The sequence below is a fragment of the Lathamus discolor genome, chromosome Z (genome assembly GCF_037157495.1).
Source record: "Lathamus discolor isolate bLatDis1 chromosome Z, bLatDis1.hap1, whole genome shotgun sequence".
NCBI classification, from domain to species: Eukaryota; Metazoa; Chordata; class Aves; order Psittaciformes; family Psittacidae; genus Lathamus; species Lathamus discolor.
The window spans coordinates 101,182,602-101,195,207 of record NC_088909.1 but is presented as its reverse complement, the minus strand read 5'-3'; the positions used below and the strand labels follow the sequence as shown (position 1 = coordinate 101,195,207).

Here is a 12,606-nt window from a genome sequence, read left to right as displayed (position 1 = left end):
AGCAGCACAGCGCAGAGCACCTGCCACAACAAGATGCTGAGGTACTCCCAGGAGAGACATGCAGCCCAGCTGCTATAGAATGTGCCTTTCACCCCTATGAAAGCCACTTTTCCCCCTCCTTGCACCCCAGCACAGCCCCCGTTGCCATACAGCATCACAGGCAGTGCTGCCTTGAGCACCCCGTGCTGGCCTTTGGGCTCAAACACAAAGCAGGTCAACCACCAGCTGGTTTTTCTTTTTATTTAACAAAATCACAGCACAGCGAAAAAGAGGGAGAAGCAGCAACTCACATCTGTAATTGTTGCATTGAAGAGATCTAGCAGCAAATACCTGTGGCACGAACACTGGTTGTTCACACCAGGCAGGGTGTGAGCATGGTGGCAGGCTGGAGGACCAAGGAGGAGGGCAATGTCCCTGAGGAGAGCAGGGGCTGAGGACAACATCGCTGCCACCGCTCTGCCACCACCGTGTTACTGGCTCTATTTCTACCCATGCAAGGAAGGCAAGAGGGGAAACAGTGCAGGGAAGTCAGGGCATGAGAGAGGAAACGCACAGACCATGGTATCCCCTAGGGCATCTGTCTTGTGCCACAATGCATGGCCAGTGAGGAGCATCCCCATCACACCCCTCCATCCCCACACTGTCCCATCCTGGCAGCTCTTCCCATGGATGCAGAAGGACTCAAGCTTGGGACTGATGGTGGAAACCAAAGGGATCAGACTAGTTCTGGAGGTCCCAGCTGCTGTGCTGGGACAGAACAGTCTCCATCAAACAGCTGCCAGGCTGCGAAGGTGGCGGAGCCTCACGTCCAGCAGCCCCTGGCTCAGCCTCGCACAGGTTGCTGGGTCACACTGGAGGTGATAGAGGGAAAAGGAGAGAGCAGGCAGCGCTCTGCCCAGCCCCACACACTGGCACAAGTGCTGAAGAGGGTTGGCTTGCGGCTGGACATGGAAGCAGGTTGGCTCCATTAGCTTCAGATTCACAGCTGGGAGCCAGCCCCACTCCAGATGCTGGGGCTGGCCACGGGCTTCTTCGGAGCCTATTTGCCCTGGTGTTTGGCCTGGGAAGGTGAAAAACCCATCAGTGACGAGGGTGATCCTTGGGGCAGGATCCTCCCCAGAGTCTCTTCCATGTGGACAGGGTGGTCACCAAGGGATGGATGACCTCCTGTGGCCAAGCTATTGCGATGGGGACCTGGCAGGGCTTGCAAAGCACCCACTGAACCTATTGCAAGCCTGTGGCTGCATTTGCTTGGGGTGTAAGAGGGACTGTAAGAAGCCAAGCTGGTCCCAGGAGGGGGGATGGAGACAAAGTGCCCATGCCTCAGTAGAGCAGGTCCCAGCTCTTCCCAGCAGCACAGTCACACTGGGAAAAGCCTGTTTGGTGATGGATAAACACACCCCACCGCCCCTGACTGCCACTGCTTCCAGCTGAGAACAGGGATGGCTCTTACCTTCCTGGCAAAGCTGGCATTCAGCTTCTCTTGGAGACGAAGCACCCATGGGGCTTGGGGGGGGGCACAGAGGCGCTTGCCCTTTGTGGTGGTGAACCTGACAGGTCCATGGGGAAAAAGACCAAGATGAGGAGTCCCCAAGGATGCACAAGCACAGCTCAAACTCCCACCCACTGCCTCCCTCACTGACTTCCTCCATCCCTACCTAACGCTGACTTTCTTCCCTGTTTTCTGTCCCATGTTTTCCCCTCCCGGCAGGTCCTGCTCTGACTGAGCCTTTGATCTCCAAAGTCTCTTCCCTATTCCCTCAACCCCAAAACTGGCTCAACAAACTTCCTCCTCCAACTCTGCTTTGCCTCTCTCCCTGCCTCCCCGCAGGGTCCATCCCTCGGTCATCACCAAGGTGCTCTTGGTGATCACCCCTGGGGCTGTGTCCCTCATCCATCACCACCCTGGGGCTGTTGTCTCTTACACGGCAGCTGGGATATCGCAGCCGTCCTGCACGAGCTGGAGCCGGTAATCCTTCACTATCCGCAACGGAATGGGAGTGTTCTTCGTCCCCAGGCAGCAGTCAAGGACGTTGTTCCCACCGTGCACTGGAGGAGGAACACACCATGCAGCTGTTTGGATGCACCTTCACCCAGCCATCCCGGAGGGTGAAGGTGCTGTGGGGCAGGATGGTGCCCTATGCACATGCAGGCATGAGTCTTATTGCTCCCACATCCCTTTGCCTCTTTCCAACAGAAAGCAGAGGAGACGAGAAACAGCAGGTTGGTAGAAGACAGCGTTTCTGCATGCCTGCATCCCTCCCATAGCACTAGCACCAGCAGCAAGCAAGGCAGCGCAGTGGGCTTCATCTGTCTAGAGGATGCTGCAATACAGACACCAGCAACCCCATCATCGGCCCACCCCACATGGATGGGTCCTGTGACATCTGAGGGACCCAGCTGCCTGCATTTCACTGTGGGGTAGGGAACTTCAGTCACACTCCAAGCAAATGCTGTATTCACTGTTAATGCCCACTGAGGCTGACAGAGCCCAGGGATGCCTGTAGCCCCATGCAGCAAGGTGTGGTGTAACACCACAAGCTACCTGGACTCCCCAGCTCCCCACACCAGAGGCCTGGTATCGCCCACCCAGACATCTGTGACCTGTGAAAATGCCACATCCCACACGAGCAGCCCTCAAACATGGATTATGCACTAGCACACACCTTCCCTTCTGCTCCCAAGCCCTACCGCTTGTCCCCAGCCTGCCCAATGCCAAAGGATGCTCCCTTTGGTAAGCTGGGCTAGGGCACAGGGAGGCAGGATTGCTCCACAGCCTCTCCCAAGCACAGATTTCCAGACCCAGCACACTGCAGGCTGTTGCCTGGACTTTGGGCAGGATAGAGTCCTTATGAGGCAGGTTACAACAGAGGAGGCAGAGGGCTGGGGCAGAGCCCCAGGCGTGAATCCCTTTAAGAGTTCACTGGAAATGCAAAAGAGAGCAAGAAACCTTCCTTCCACAGCAAAGGCAGACTGAGAGGTTCCCTCTTACCATCCAGGGTACATCCCAGCACCAGGAGACCGAGGCAGAGAAGCTGCAGCTTCTGCATTTTGCTGCTGAGTCTGGCAGTGGATGGGCTGGAAGCGATGGAGAGGTCCAGGCAGCAGAGGTGAGCTCTGCACTGCTGCTGGTTGCTCCCTGCTGCTTATTTATCCTTCCAGCTCAGTGGCTTTCACATTCCATTGGAGAAGAGGGGTGGGAAGTTGCAACAAGTCTTACCACAGGCTGGATTTTAATCTAAGAGCAGTTCCCAAATATCCCATCTGCTTTCCCTGAAGCCAGCTGCTCTGTGGTCTCAGAGCCAAACACCCTCAGAGACAGCACACAGGCCACAGGGGCTGCAGCTCCAGGGTCCCTTTACCCTGTGAAAGCACCTGAGGGCTTTGGGCCAGCACATGAGGTGTCTCATCCCATTCAATTCCCAGTTCTAGATGTCTCTGGGACATTCCCATTAGATATCACACAGGCTCAACCCCCTGATGCTGCGAGAAGAATTTGCTTCAGCCCCGATTTTGGGGTATGTATCAGTGCTGGGGTGATGTCTGAGCCCCTGCATCTGGTTCCAGGAACCTGTCTGGCTCCCTCTGGCCTCCCCAGTGCCTGGCAGGGGGGGCACATCCAAAGCTGATGCATGGGGGAGAGCCCAGCCATCATTCTCTGCTCCAGGACTGCGATCTCACATGCCAAAAGACATCCTGGTTTCCAGGTGACCCAGCAGTCGGGCTCACGGCCAGAGACAGCCGCAGAGCTTCCTGGAAACAGGTTTTCACAGCACAAGAGCAGAAATCGCCCACAGAGGCTGTAAGCACAGCAGCTCACATGGGCACCGCAGGGAGTGAACATCAATGTTTCCACTGCAAACCTTACCAGGAGCGCAGGGATGGGGCTGTTTATCCAGGGGATGGTGACTCATAACCTGCCAGTGCCACCTGCAGTGATGTTCCTTAACCAGCCTGCTTCAGCCCTGATACGTATCATTGTGGGATGCTGAGAGTAGTGGGTTTGTGCAGCCCGGAGAAGGAATGGTGAAGGGGGTCTCACTGCTTTCAGCAGCTGCCTCAAAGGCATTTGTAGAGATGCCTCAGAGGGGTTTGGAGAGGTGGCAGAGACAGGCTTTTCTTGGGGGGGGCTCAAGGACAGCACCAGTTGCACCCATAGAAATTCCCATTGATAATAGGAAAAATGTTTCCCCACAAAGGAGAAGAATTCCTAGAGCAGCACCTACATCCCTCCACCCTCCTCTTGCTCCAACTTTAGCCTGTCCTGGCAACTCAGTGGAAAGCACTGCACAGCCCTTCCACAGGGAGAAATATCTACCTGGGGACAGGACACAGGGCTGGGGCTTGGGGACCTCAGTGGGGACCTCTGCTCCTCTCAGGCAGCAGCAGCTCTGCCCCTTCCCCAATGCACAATGAGAAGCAAGGGGAGACTCTTACCCTTTGGCCTTACCCAGGGGCTGGTACCACTGGCCCCAGTCCTCCATCCCTGCACTGACACCAGCCTCGTGCACGGGATGGTCTCCTCCATCAGGAAAGCATCACCTCCGGCTGTTCCTGTGCCCTGGCAAGCCGGGGCTGTGCCGCAGGGGTTAGGCAGAATAAGCTGCACAAACAGGATGTGCCAGATTAACTTCAATCAGCACCTGCCTTCTTAGAGCACTCACAAGCTATTAGAGAGAAATCTTGGCTGGCAGAAGGGGAATTTAGGTGGAGGAGGATTAGCATCAGTCATCAGCTCCGGTCTTCCTGTGGGTTTGAGGATGCGGGGCAGCTCAGGGGCTGGTCTGCGTTTGATCTCCCCGTGATGCTGTCCAAGTGATGCCATAGCAGGGAGAATCACAGCTCCTGGCTGCTGGTGGCCAGACTTCGAGGAGCAACCTGTCCTGAGCCACAGCCTGCTCCTCCCCAGTGGCAGAGATGGAGTCCCAAAAGCAGAGCCCTGACCCACTGGCAATGGGGGCTGGGGTTGCTGCCCGTCAGCAGACCCCTACCTCCTCCATGCTCCGTGGGTTTGGCAGCTACCAGAGCATGCCCAGGGGCTGGGAAGGGGTGCTGGGGGTCTGTCGTGTGGGGTACTGGTCCCCAGCCACTTTCCTGGCACACGGGGCTCCACCTGCTTCTGATTCCCATCTGGCCACGCACCAAAAGGAGCATGTCCAGTGTTGGGAATACATCCTGGGGGTAAACCCTGCCAACACACGGACAGCAAAGAGGGTCTGCCTCCTCCCGGCAGCTGTCTGGGTGCCAAGTGGGTGAAAGCATGGCTCTTCCCATCAACTTTGCTACCCAGGAGAGGCACGGGAGAGTGAGGAATGGGGCTTTCCGCTTGGGTTGTGAAAGGAGAATGTGGCGGGTTTCCCCCTCCACTGGGGTCAGTGGGATTTCTAAGAAGAGAGCTGTCATCTCTGAAGTGCATCCCTATGGCATGCAGGGAGGTTGCCCCATCGCCCTCACAGGGCTGAGCCTGGGGATCAGAGGAGACCATGCACGTGAGGAACAGGGGATGTTTCCGGATCCAGGCTCTTCAGAGGCACACGCAGGCAGGGAATGGTCAGGGAATCTGGTGCAATTTGGGAAAAGGGGAGAGCATTTTGTGTGCTGACCCATTTAAGCCTCATGCAGAGCAATTTGGGAAGGCTGGAGATGCAGCCCTGAGGATACCACAGGCAGTGTGAAGCATTCCTGAGCTCTCACCCTGCAGAACCTTGGTAATGCAGTTATTAATCGAAGTGGAAATGAGGGGGAGTGCGTGGGGGAGTCCCCATGGGAAACTGAACCCATCAAAATGTAAATGGGCCATATAAGCATCACCTCTGGGCTCTCCTCATTGAGCACCGGCATGCTGCCACCCCCATGGACACTTGCCATCATTAGGATCCACCAAAGCAGCAGCTTCCAGCTGGCCTGTAGGCTCCAGCATGCTCCGTGGGGTGCCTTGCAGTGCTCTGCTTTCCACCTCTGAGCTACGGAGCTGGAAAGGGCAAAGGGGGAATTTCGGCAGCTTCCAGAAACAGCCATTCCCTGGGGCAGCATCTGGCCTGGCTGCATCCACCTCATTGGGAAATACTGGACAGGCATTGTGTCTGTTCAATTTCCCTTGCAGCTCCCAGCACAAGGGAGTCTCCCGCAAGGCTCCCACTGCAGCCCCAGTCCTGGTGCAGCACAGGGATTGGGGCCATCAGAAGCCCATGGGATTTGGGGCCCCCACTGGCTCTGCAATAGCTAAGGGAACCCAGTCAATCTGATTTAAATGGAGCTAAGGGTTAAAAAACCAGAGCATGCCATGCCTTTGCCCGGAGGGAGCAAAGATGGTCCTGAGTATCTGAATGCAGAAGGTGCCAATTCCTGCTCCGTTAGAGCCCATCTGTCCGTAGGACTCATTGACTTCAATGTCACTGGTGCTGAGGTCACCATCAGTGACGGGCAGCAGAGTCAAGACCCTTCAGCTGGATCCCATTTGACCCCCTGAGGTGAGAACCCATCTCCCTGCAGTGCACGTGTCTCTTCAGCATCATTTTGGGGATGCATAATTTCCCAGCCAAGTGCTTCCTGCAAATGTCCACACAGGATGTGCTGTGATGGCATCAAGTCAGCAGTGTCCAGGTGGGATGCTACCAGCCCTGTCTCCCTGTTGTTACACTGCCTGTCCTCCTCTCTGCAGCCTCTCGTGGGTTTCAGGAAGAGACGGCTGGGAAACCAGTTGGAGACCCGTGTAACAAGCAAGCCATCAGCAATCTCCTCGCCATCTCCTCTGTCATGTGGCAGGAAGGATGCCTGGTGAGGCTGCACACCGAACTCACCTGCGGACAGATCTAACAGCACATGGGATGGACCAAAACCCCTGGGGACTGCTCTTCTTCACTGTTTTGTTGGCTCTTAGATTGGTGGTGAGCAGAGGAGGCTCTTGCTCCGGTGCAGCTCTGGGGCATAGCTCACATTGACCCTGCCATGGGATATCCTCAGGGGAGAGCAGATGCTATTCTGCTGTGCATTGGAAAGCTGCAGCCCCAGAGCAGGTCTGCAAACCCCGGCAGGGTGGGAGGGAAGCAGAGGGACCTGGGGCCCTGGGGGAGTGGAAGGAGAACAAGCAGCATGAGGACACCCCAAAGCCAAGGGTCTCCAGCTAGCAAAACAGAGGATGGGGAAAGAGGCATTTGAGAGCTATGTGGGGTTGATAGGGTGCTCTGGGCTGCGGACACCTAGGTCAGGATTGGTGCCAAGGATAGCCTCAAAGAAATACCTTGAGACAGGAAGGGTGGGAGGTCCTATTGCCCACCTGCCACTTCTCCACCTCCTCTCTGCTCTCAAGACCATGACAGACCCCAGGTGGAGAGAGCACCAAAACCCACCTCGAAGCTTCAGCTGGAAGCCACAGTTCCTTTGTCAACCACACAGCCCCAGTGTTGTGATGCACAGCCCCAGTGCTCCAGCTTCACCAGCTCCTGCTCCTTTGGAATGGCACAGGGCAGCAGGATGGAGCCAGTGCCCTGTCTGCAGGTGAGCTGTGATGGAGCTCAGCCCAGCGTTGCAGCCCAACATGCTCCGCTGCCGGCACAAGCCAATAACTTGAGCTATCATTTGGCGTGGGTTCAAGACTAGAATCACAGACTCCCCTGTTCTTGGCTGCACTCGGTGGTTTCTATCTTGCCTGGATGCTTTCTGCTGTTGCTGAAGCATTTCTGCTCCAGGGTGGCAGAGCTCTCCTAACCTTTTGCACTGCTTGCCTTCCCTGTCTATGGGGGACTGTATATACAGTCTATGGGGGGCTGTACATCCTCTGTCCCAGCACCCACTGCATCAACACTGCCTTATCTTTGCACATGGGGTGAAGCAGCAGGTTTGTGAATCCTCTATGGTATGAATCCTCTGCTGCTTCACTGCGGCATCGTCTCAGAGCATTTCTTTACATTGCTTGTCTCATCTGTGGTCTGTGGATTCAGCTCCTCGTTAGGGAATGGATGGGTTTGGGCCTGCGCTACACACTCCAGATTCTCACCCATCACCTCTTCCTGCAGCCTCTCCAAGGAAATCTCCCCAGAAGTGTTTCCCTGGTGCCATCTCACCATGGCAGCAACACTGCAGCCATCTGCCTCACCAGCGAGAGGCTCCCACTAGCCCTGACACCTTATTTTCCTTAAATGCAGCATTCTGCAGTAAAGCTGGAAGTGATGTGCAAACGCCCATGCGTGTCCATGCTTATACGTGCCCTCCTGGGAATAACTTAAACTCTGGCGCTCCTCCACAAACCCTGCTTTAAGGTTAAAGTTTAGGGTAAATTAGAGCACCCCCATGGGCATTTTTAACCAGTTTTAGCCTAACGCCCGCTTAGCATTTGAAGGGGAAAAAGCCACCTTTGTTTACATTTGCAGCCGCAGAGACACCGGGATACATCTCACACGCTGGCTCACTCCTGCCATCTGCTCCTGCTCTGCTGTTTGCGGTTGCAGATGTATTCTGCTGTGCCTCATTTCCAGGGGTGTTTTGCAATCACTCCCTAATGTCCTGACCCTGCGCCAGTCCTACAAGGCATCCTACATGATGCAGAAGGATGCCGGGCCAGCTTCGCAGGCTTGGATGCAGTGCATCCCTGGACAGTGCAGGGCTGCCTCCAGCCCCGGCTGACCCCCACCCTGCCGGAGCCAGTTCCCAGGCTCCCACCAAAGCCCAGCCAAGAGCACGGCCTCATTAATAACTTGGTTCAATGCTGTCTTTCCAAAGCATCTGGGAGCACAGAGTCCCTGCTGTGAGCAGGGAAGGTCAGAGTCGGAGGAACAGCTTCTACTGTGAGCAGATGCCATGCACAAAACCATTTTGTGCCCCCCACCCCGTGTTTGGGGGGTTTTTCAGGTCCCCCGCACTGGTCATGGCTGAGCAAACAGGATGAGTCCACCTTGCTGGGCAGCACAGCTGCATGGGATGGGATTTGCACATCCCTGTGCCAGCACTGCACCCCAGGGACACAGCACCCATAAGGATACAGAAACTAGGGCCAGGGGGATGATGGTGCATAGGGCAGGAGAGCAGCCCCCCCCTGCAACCCTTCCCTCCACACCAAACTCCACCACAACAGCCAGAACGAGTGAGTTTGGTTGTAAATGATATGTTTTATTGCCTTACATCCTGTCCAAAATCCCATCTGGCACTCGGCCACCTGCTCCCACATGGAGGAGCGGGTAGCGCAGAGACAACTCAGCTCCCATCCCATACGCAGGGCCGGTATCTTGGACTTCACAGTTTCTTTGCACAGCCTTACAATAATAAATGTAAACGCCCGCCTAATAAAGCAATCAAGCCAGATAAATGTGCCGGATAGAAACACTCGGCTGCAAGCTTTACACCAGCCAACACACGGCTTTTGCTGATACTGTTAAGCTCTGCAAATCCTATTATTGCAATTTAGGACTTAATAGACCTCTACTGACCAAAGTCCACGTCTCTGCAAGCAGATAGCACTGCAGCTGCCTTGCAGACCTTCACCTCACTCCATCTCAGCACGCTGGAGGGGCTTTGCAAGCACTGGGAGATGCCATTCACAGCCAGCCCTGTCCCCGGTGTTTGTCCCCCCTTCTACTTGCAGTGTTACCCTGTGGTGTCCTCGGGTTAGTGAGTTCCCATTTCACCTCTGGGATAGAGGTACACTCAGATGGCTGTAACCATGAATTTTGCAAAGTCTTCTATGTATCCGCACAGCATGCAGTTTTCACTATGTGGGCTTTTCAGAGTTGGGAAGAAAGTATATGAGAGTTGTTTTTCTGGCTCTCTCCCCCTCCTCCCCCCACACCAGAAAAAAACAAGTATTTGGCTTAATAATGTCTGAATCTGACAGCAGCAAAACCAAGGGAGGTAAAAGGGTAGAATGCCACTAAAGTGAATAATTGGCTATGATTTCATGGCAATTTCGTGCCTAGAAAGACTTAATAAAAATCAAACGGACAAATCCTGTTGTGCTCCAAACTACACTGCAACAGTGCGCTATAAAAGCCAGCAGGGAAAGCCTACAACAGCCTTGATGTACAGCCACAGTCACCCCCCTTGTCCCCACATTCTCCATCTCATCTGCTATTAACTGCCCTGCAAGGAAGAGCCCAGCAAGCTGCCCAGGCAGGACCATGGGGACATGGGACCGGCCGGCACCCCACAGCCCTGCAAGCCGAAAAGGAGCAAACAGGTAAGAGGGAAATTAGCAGCATCGATCATTTATTTGGTAGAAAAATAAGAGCAATTTTCCAGTAAAAGCCAGATAGCAGCAGAAAGGGTACCCCGTGAAGCACAAAGAGCCAGAAGTAGAGCTTTCCAGGAAGACTGAATGAAAGCACAGTCTTTAAAATATAAATAGAAAAGTATAAAAAACACCCTTAAAAAGTCACAGGAAAAGCTGCCATCCTGTCAGGCTATAGAAATCCCCTCTGGTGGGAAGGCTGCCCCATTCCCCCTTGAGGCTATGGCTCAGCTCCCACATGGGTCCAGGTCCCCGCTAGCATGGCCATGGGGCGAGTGGGGACCTGGGTGCCCCTTGCTGCCAACCTCTGGAGCAGGCTTGGCTGTGTCAAGGGGGTTGCAGAGAAGAGAAGAGAGCAGCCCCCTCGGCCAGCCCCATCCTTGCCCCAGGGCCGGTGCGAGAGTGGATGGTCCGTAGATGTCCATTGCCAGGCTGGTCATCGGTAGGGAAGGCATCCGTCCTAAGGAAGACAAAGAGAGGGTCTCAGTGAGAGCACCCACCCCAGCCAGGGGCCCATTGCCTTGCATGGTGTGCCTCACCTGTCCCCAAGCATTGCCCTTGTTCCAGCAGCTCCAGAAAGAAACACGATTTTAAGGCAAGCACAACCGTGGCTCTGGCCCCAGGATGCCCACCTTCCCATGGGGATGGATCCGGGATGGAGGGCAGCATCCTCATCCCACCACCCTGATGTCCCCAACGCCCCTCACCTACCTTTTCAGGCCTGATTTAGACCTGCTGCTGCTTCTGGTGCTTGGGTCTGCCCCGGTAACGTGGGGGCTGTCCCTTCTTCTTGTCCTTCCTGACCCTCTTGTCCAGGTTCTGCATCAGCTTCTGGACAGAAGGGTCAGTGGGAGAGGCACAGATCTTCTTGTTCCTCTTGGTGGTAAACCTGGGGGCACGGGCAGAAAGGTTTGCTGGGGGTGGGCAGGGGGAGGACACGGAGCGGGAGGGTTTGGTTGGAGCCAAACTGCTTGGGACGGTCCCGACCGTAGCAGGGTACTTACACAACAGCACGCAGCAGACATCCCGACTCAGGTTCTTGGAGGGTGTAGGAAGTCACACGGTTGCCAGAGATGGGTTTCTGGCTGTACTTCAGGCAGCAGTCCATGCCCAAGTTGCCAATGCCTGGGAGTAAGGTGGGAGTGTGGGATTTTGGACCCGCACAGAGCCAGGGCATCTTCCCACCCCTCGAAGGAGCACAGTGCAGCCGAGTTGCGGCACAAGGTGACTTTTTTGGTGGTATTCATGAAGGAAATGCTCTAGCAGCATGTGAGGGTGGGAGCTCTCAACCCCAGCACCCGGTTTCAGGTTGGACCCTACCCCTTGAATATGTGATGCCCATTTCAAGTGCTGGCAGAGGGGAAACTGAGGCAGAGATGAGCCTCATTGTAGAGGGAGCAAACCTTATTCTCCTGCCTGTGTTTTGCATCTTGGGGTGCTGTTGCCCCACCAGCCACATGCACACACACACACTCCCAAACCAATGCCATGCACCATTACACATACACACACCCTCCACCGCAAGCCACACACCCGCAGCCATGCACTCATTCAAATGTGGGCGCACACACCCCGTGCACTGCAACCACAGCACCCTGTGAGCACCCGCATCCCCAGGGCTTGGTGCCTCTTACCTTGAGCCTGGGTGATGAGGATGGCCGCAGTCAGCAGAAGCAGAGGCAGGAGGAGGCGCAGAGCCATGTTGAGTGCTGAGCAGTGCAAGGAAGGAGAGCAGGATGCACACTGCTGCCTAGTGCCGGGGCTGCTCCTATTTATCTCGGACGCTCTGCTTTCATTTTCGGCCAGCCTGGCAGGCAGCCCACCAGCTGGCCGAGGGATGGGTGATGGAGAAGCGGGAGGGTGGGGGATTCCTGTAAGCCACAACCCCCTCGTTTTCGGATGCGTCCTGTCTTGTTCCCAGCTGCCCATCAGGGCTCGGGGTACCCAGGCTGGGGGGCCACCGGAGATGCGGCCCCCACCACGGTTAGATGGGTTTGTAGGCTCCTGTTTCTCCTACCCAGTCTCTCAACCTGCCGCTACCTGCGCTCGGAGGGCTGGGTGCTGGTGCTTACCTGTTTGTTCCCGGGGCAGGAACCCTGGAGGGTGGCCAAGCCATGAGGGACACCAAGGATCCTATTGGTTTTGATCCCCCACCTCATGCTTTGCTCCCAAGCCAGCCCACACAGGTGAGAAGGGGCCCAGTGTGACCCCATATCGCAGCACCCCCCCATCCCCATCTGGCTCCCTGGGACCTCCCCAAATAGCTGAACACATCTGTAGGGCTGGGATGTGCAAGAGACAGGCTGCACATGGGGCTGGGGGAGATAGCACAGAACACTGTACATTGGTGCTGTCACTCGATACTGGGGAGCTGAAGACGGATGGCA

The 12,606-nt window shown here is 55.7% G+C and overlaps 2 protein-coding genes across 2 annotated transcripts; both read right to left on the bottom strand.

Annotated features, from left to right (window-relative positions):
• Positions 1–226: 226 nt before the first annotated feature.
• On the bottom strand, positions 227–3,138 carry LOC136005129 (C-C motif chemokine 19-like). The gene is made up of 4 exons (XM_065662322.1): positions 2,993–3,138; positions 1,926–2,049; positions 1,454–1,550; positions 227–1,060 (listed from the first exon to the last, which is right to left on the bottom strand). The coding sequence occupies exons 1-4, from the start codon at positions 3,048–3,050 to the stop codon at positions 1,040–1,042; spliced, it is 300 nt and encodes a 99-aa protein (XP_065518394.1). The 5' UTR covers positions 3,051–3,138; the 3' UTR covers positions 227–1,039.
• A 5,946-nt stretch (positions 3,139–9,084) lies between these two features.
• Positions 9,085–11,976, bottom strand: LOC136005128 (C-C motif chemokine 21-like). Its single transcript, XM_065662321.1, has 4 exons — positions 11,854–11,976; positions 11,224–11,344; positions 10,931–11,108; positions 9,085–10,679 (listed from the first exon to the last, which is right to left on the bottom strand). The coding sequence occupies exons 1-3, from the start codon at positions 11,918–11,920 to the stop codon at positions 10,946–10,948; spliced, it is 351 nt and encodes a 116-aa protein (XP_065518393.1). The 5' UTR covers positions 11,921–11,976; the 3' UTR covers positions 9,085–10,679; positions 10,931–10,945.
• Between the last annotated feature and the right edge of the window lie 630 nt (positions 11,977–12,606).

Excerpts from the sequence above, each read along its gene's own strand:
- LOC136005129 (XM_065662322.1), bottom strand. The coding sequence starts at position 3,050 with ATGCAGAAGCTGCAGCTTCTCTGCCTCGGTCTCCTGGTGCTGGGATGT. Across the intron at positions 1,551-1,925 it reads TGCGATATCCCAGCTGCCGT|GTTCACCACCACAAAGGGCA; the intron begins GTAAGAGACAAC and ends TGGACCTGTCAG. Across the intron at positions 1,061-1,453 it reads ATGCCAGCTTTGCCAGGAAG|GCCAAACACCAGGGCAAATA; the intron begins GTAAGAGCCATC and ends TCACCTTCCCAG.
- LOC136005128 (XM_065662321.1), bottom strand. The coding sequence starts at position 11,920 with ATGGCTCTGCGCCTCCTCCTGCCTCTGCTTCTGCTGACTGCGGCCATC. Across the intron at positions 11,345-11,853 it reads CCTCATCACCCAGGCTCAAG|GCATTGGCAACTTGGGCATG; the intron begins GTAAGAGGCACC and ends CCTTACTCCCAG. Across the intron at positions 11,109-11,223 it reads TGTCTGCTGCGTGCTGTTGT|GTTTACCACCAAGAGGAACA; the intron begins GTAAGTACCCTG and ends CCGTGCCCCCAG.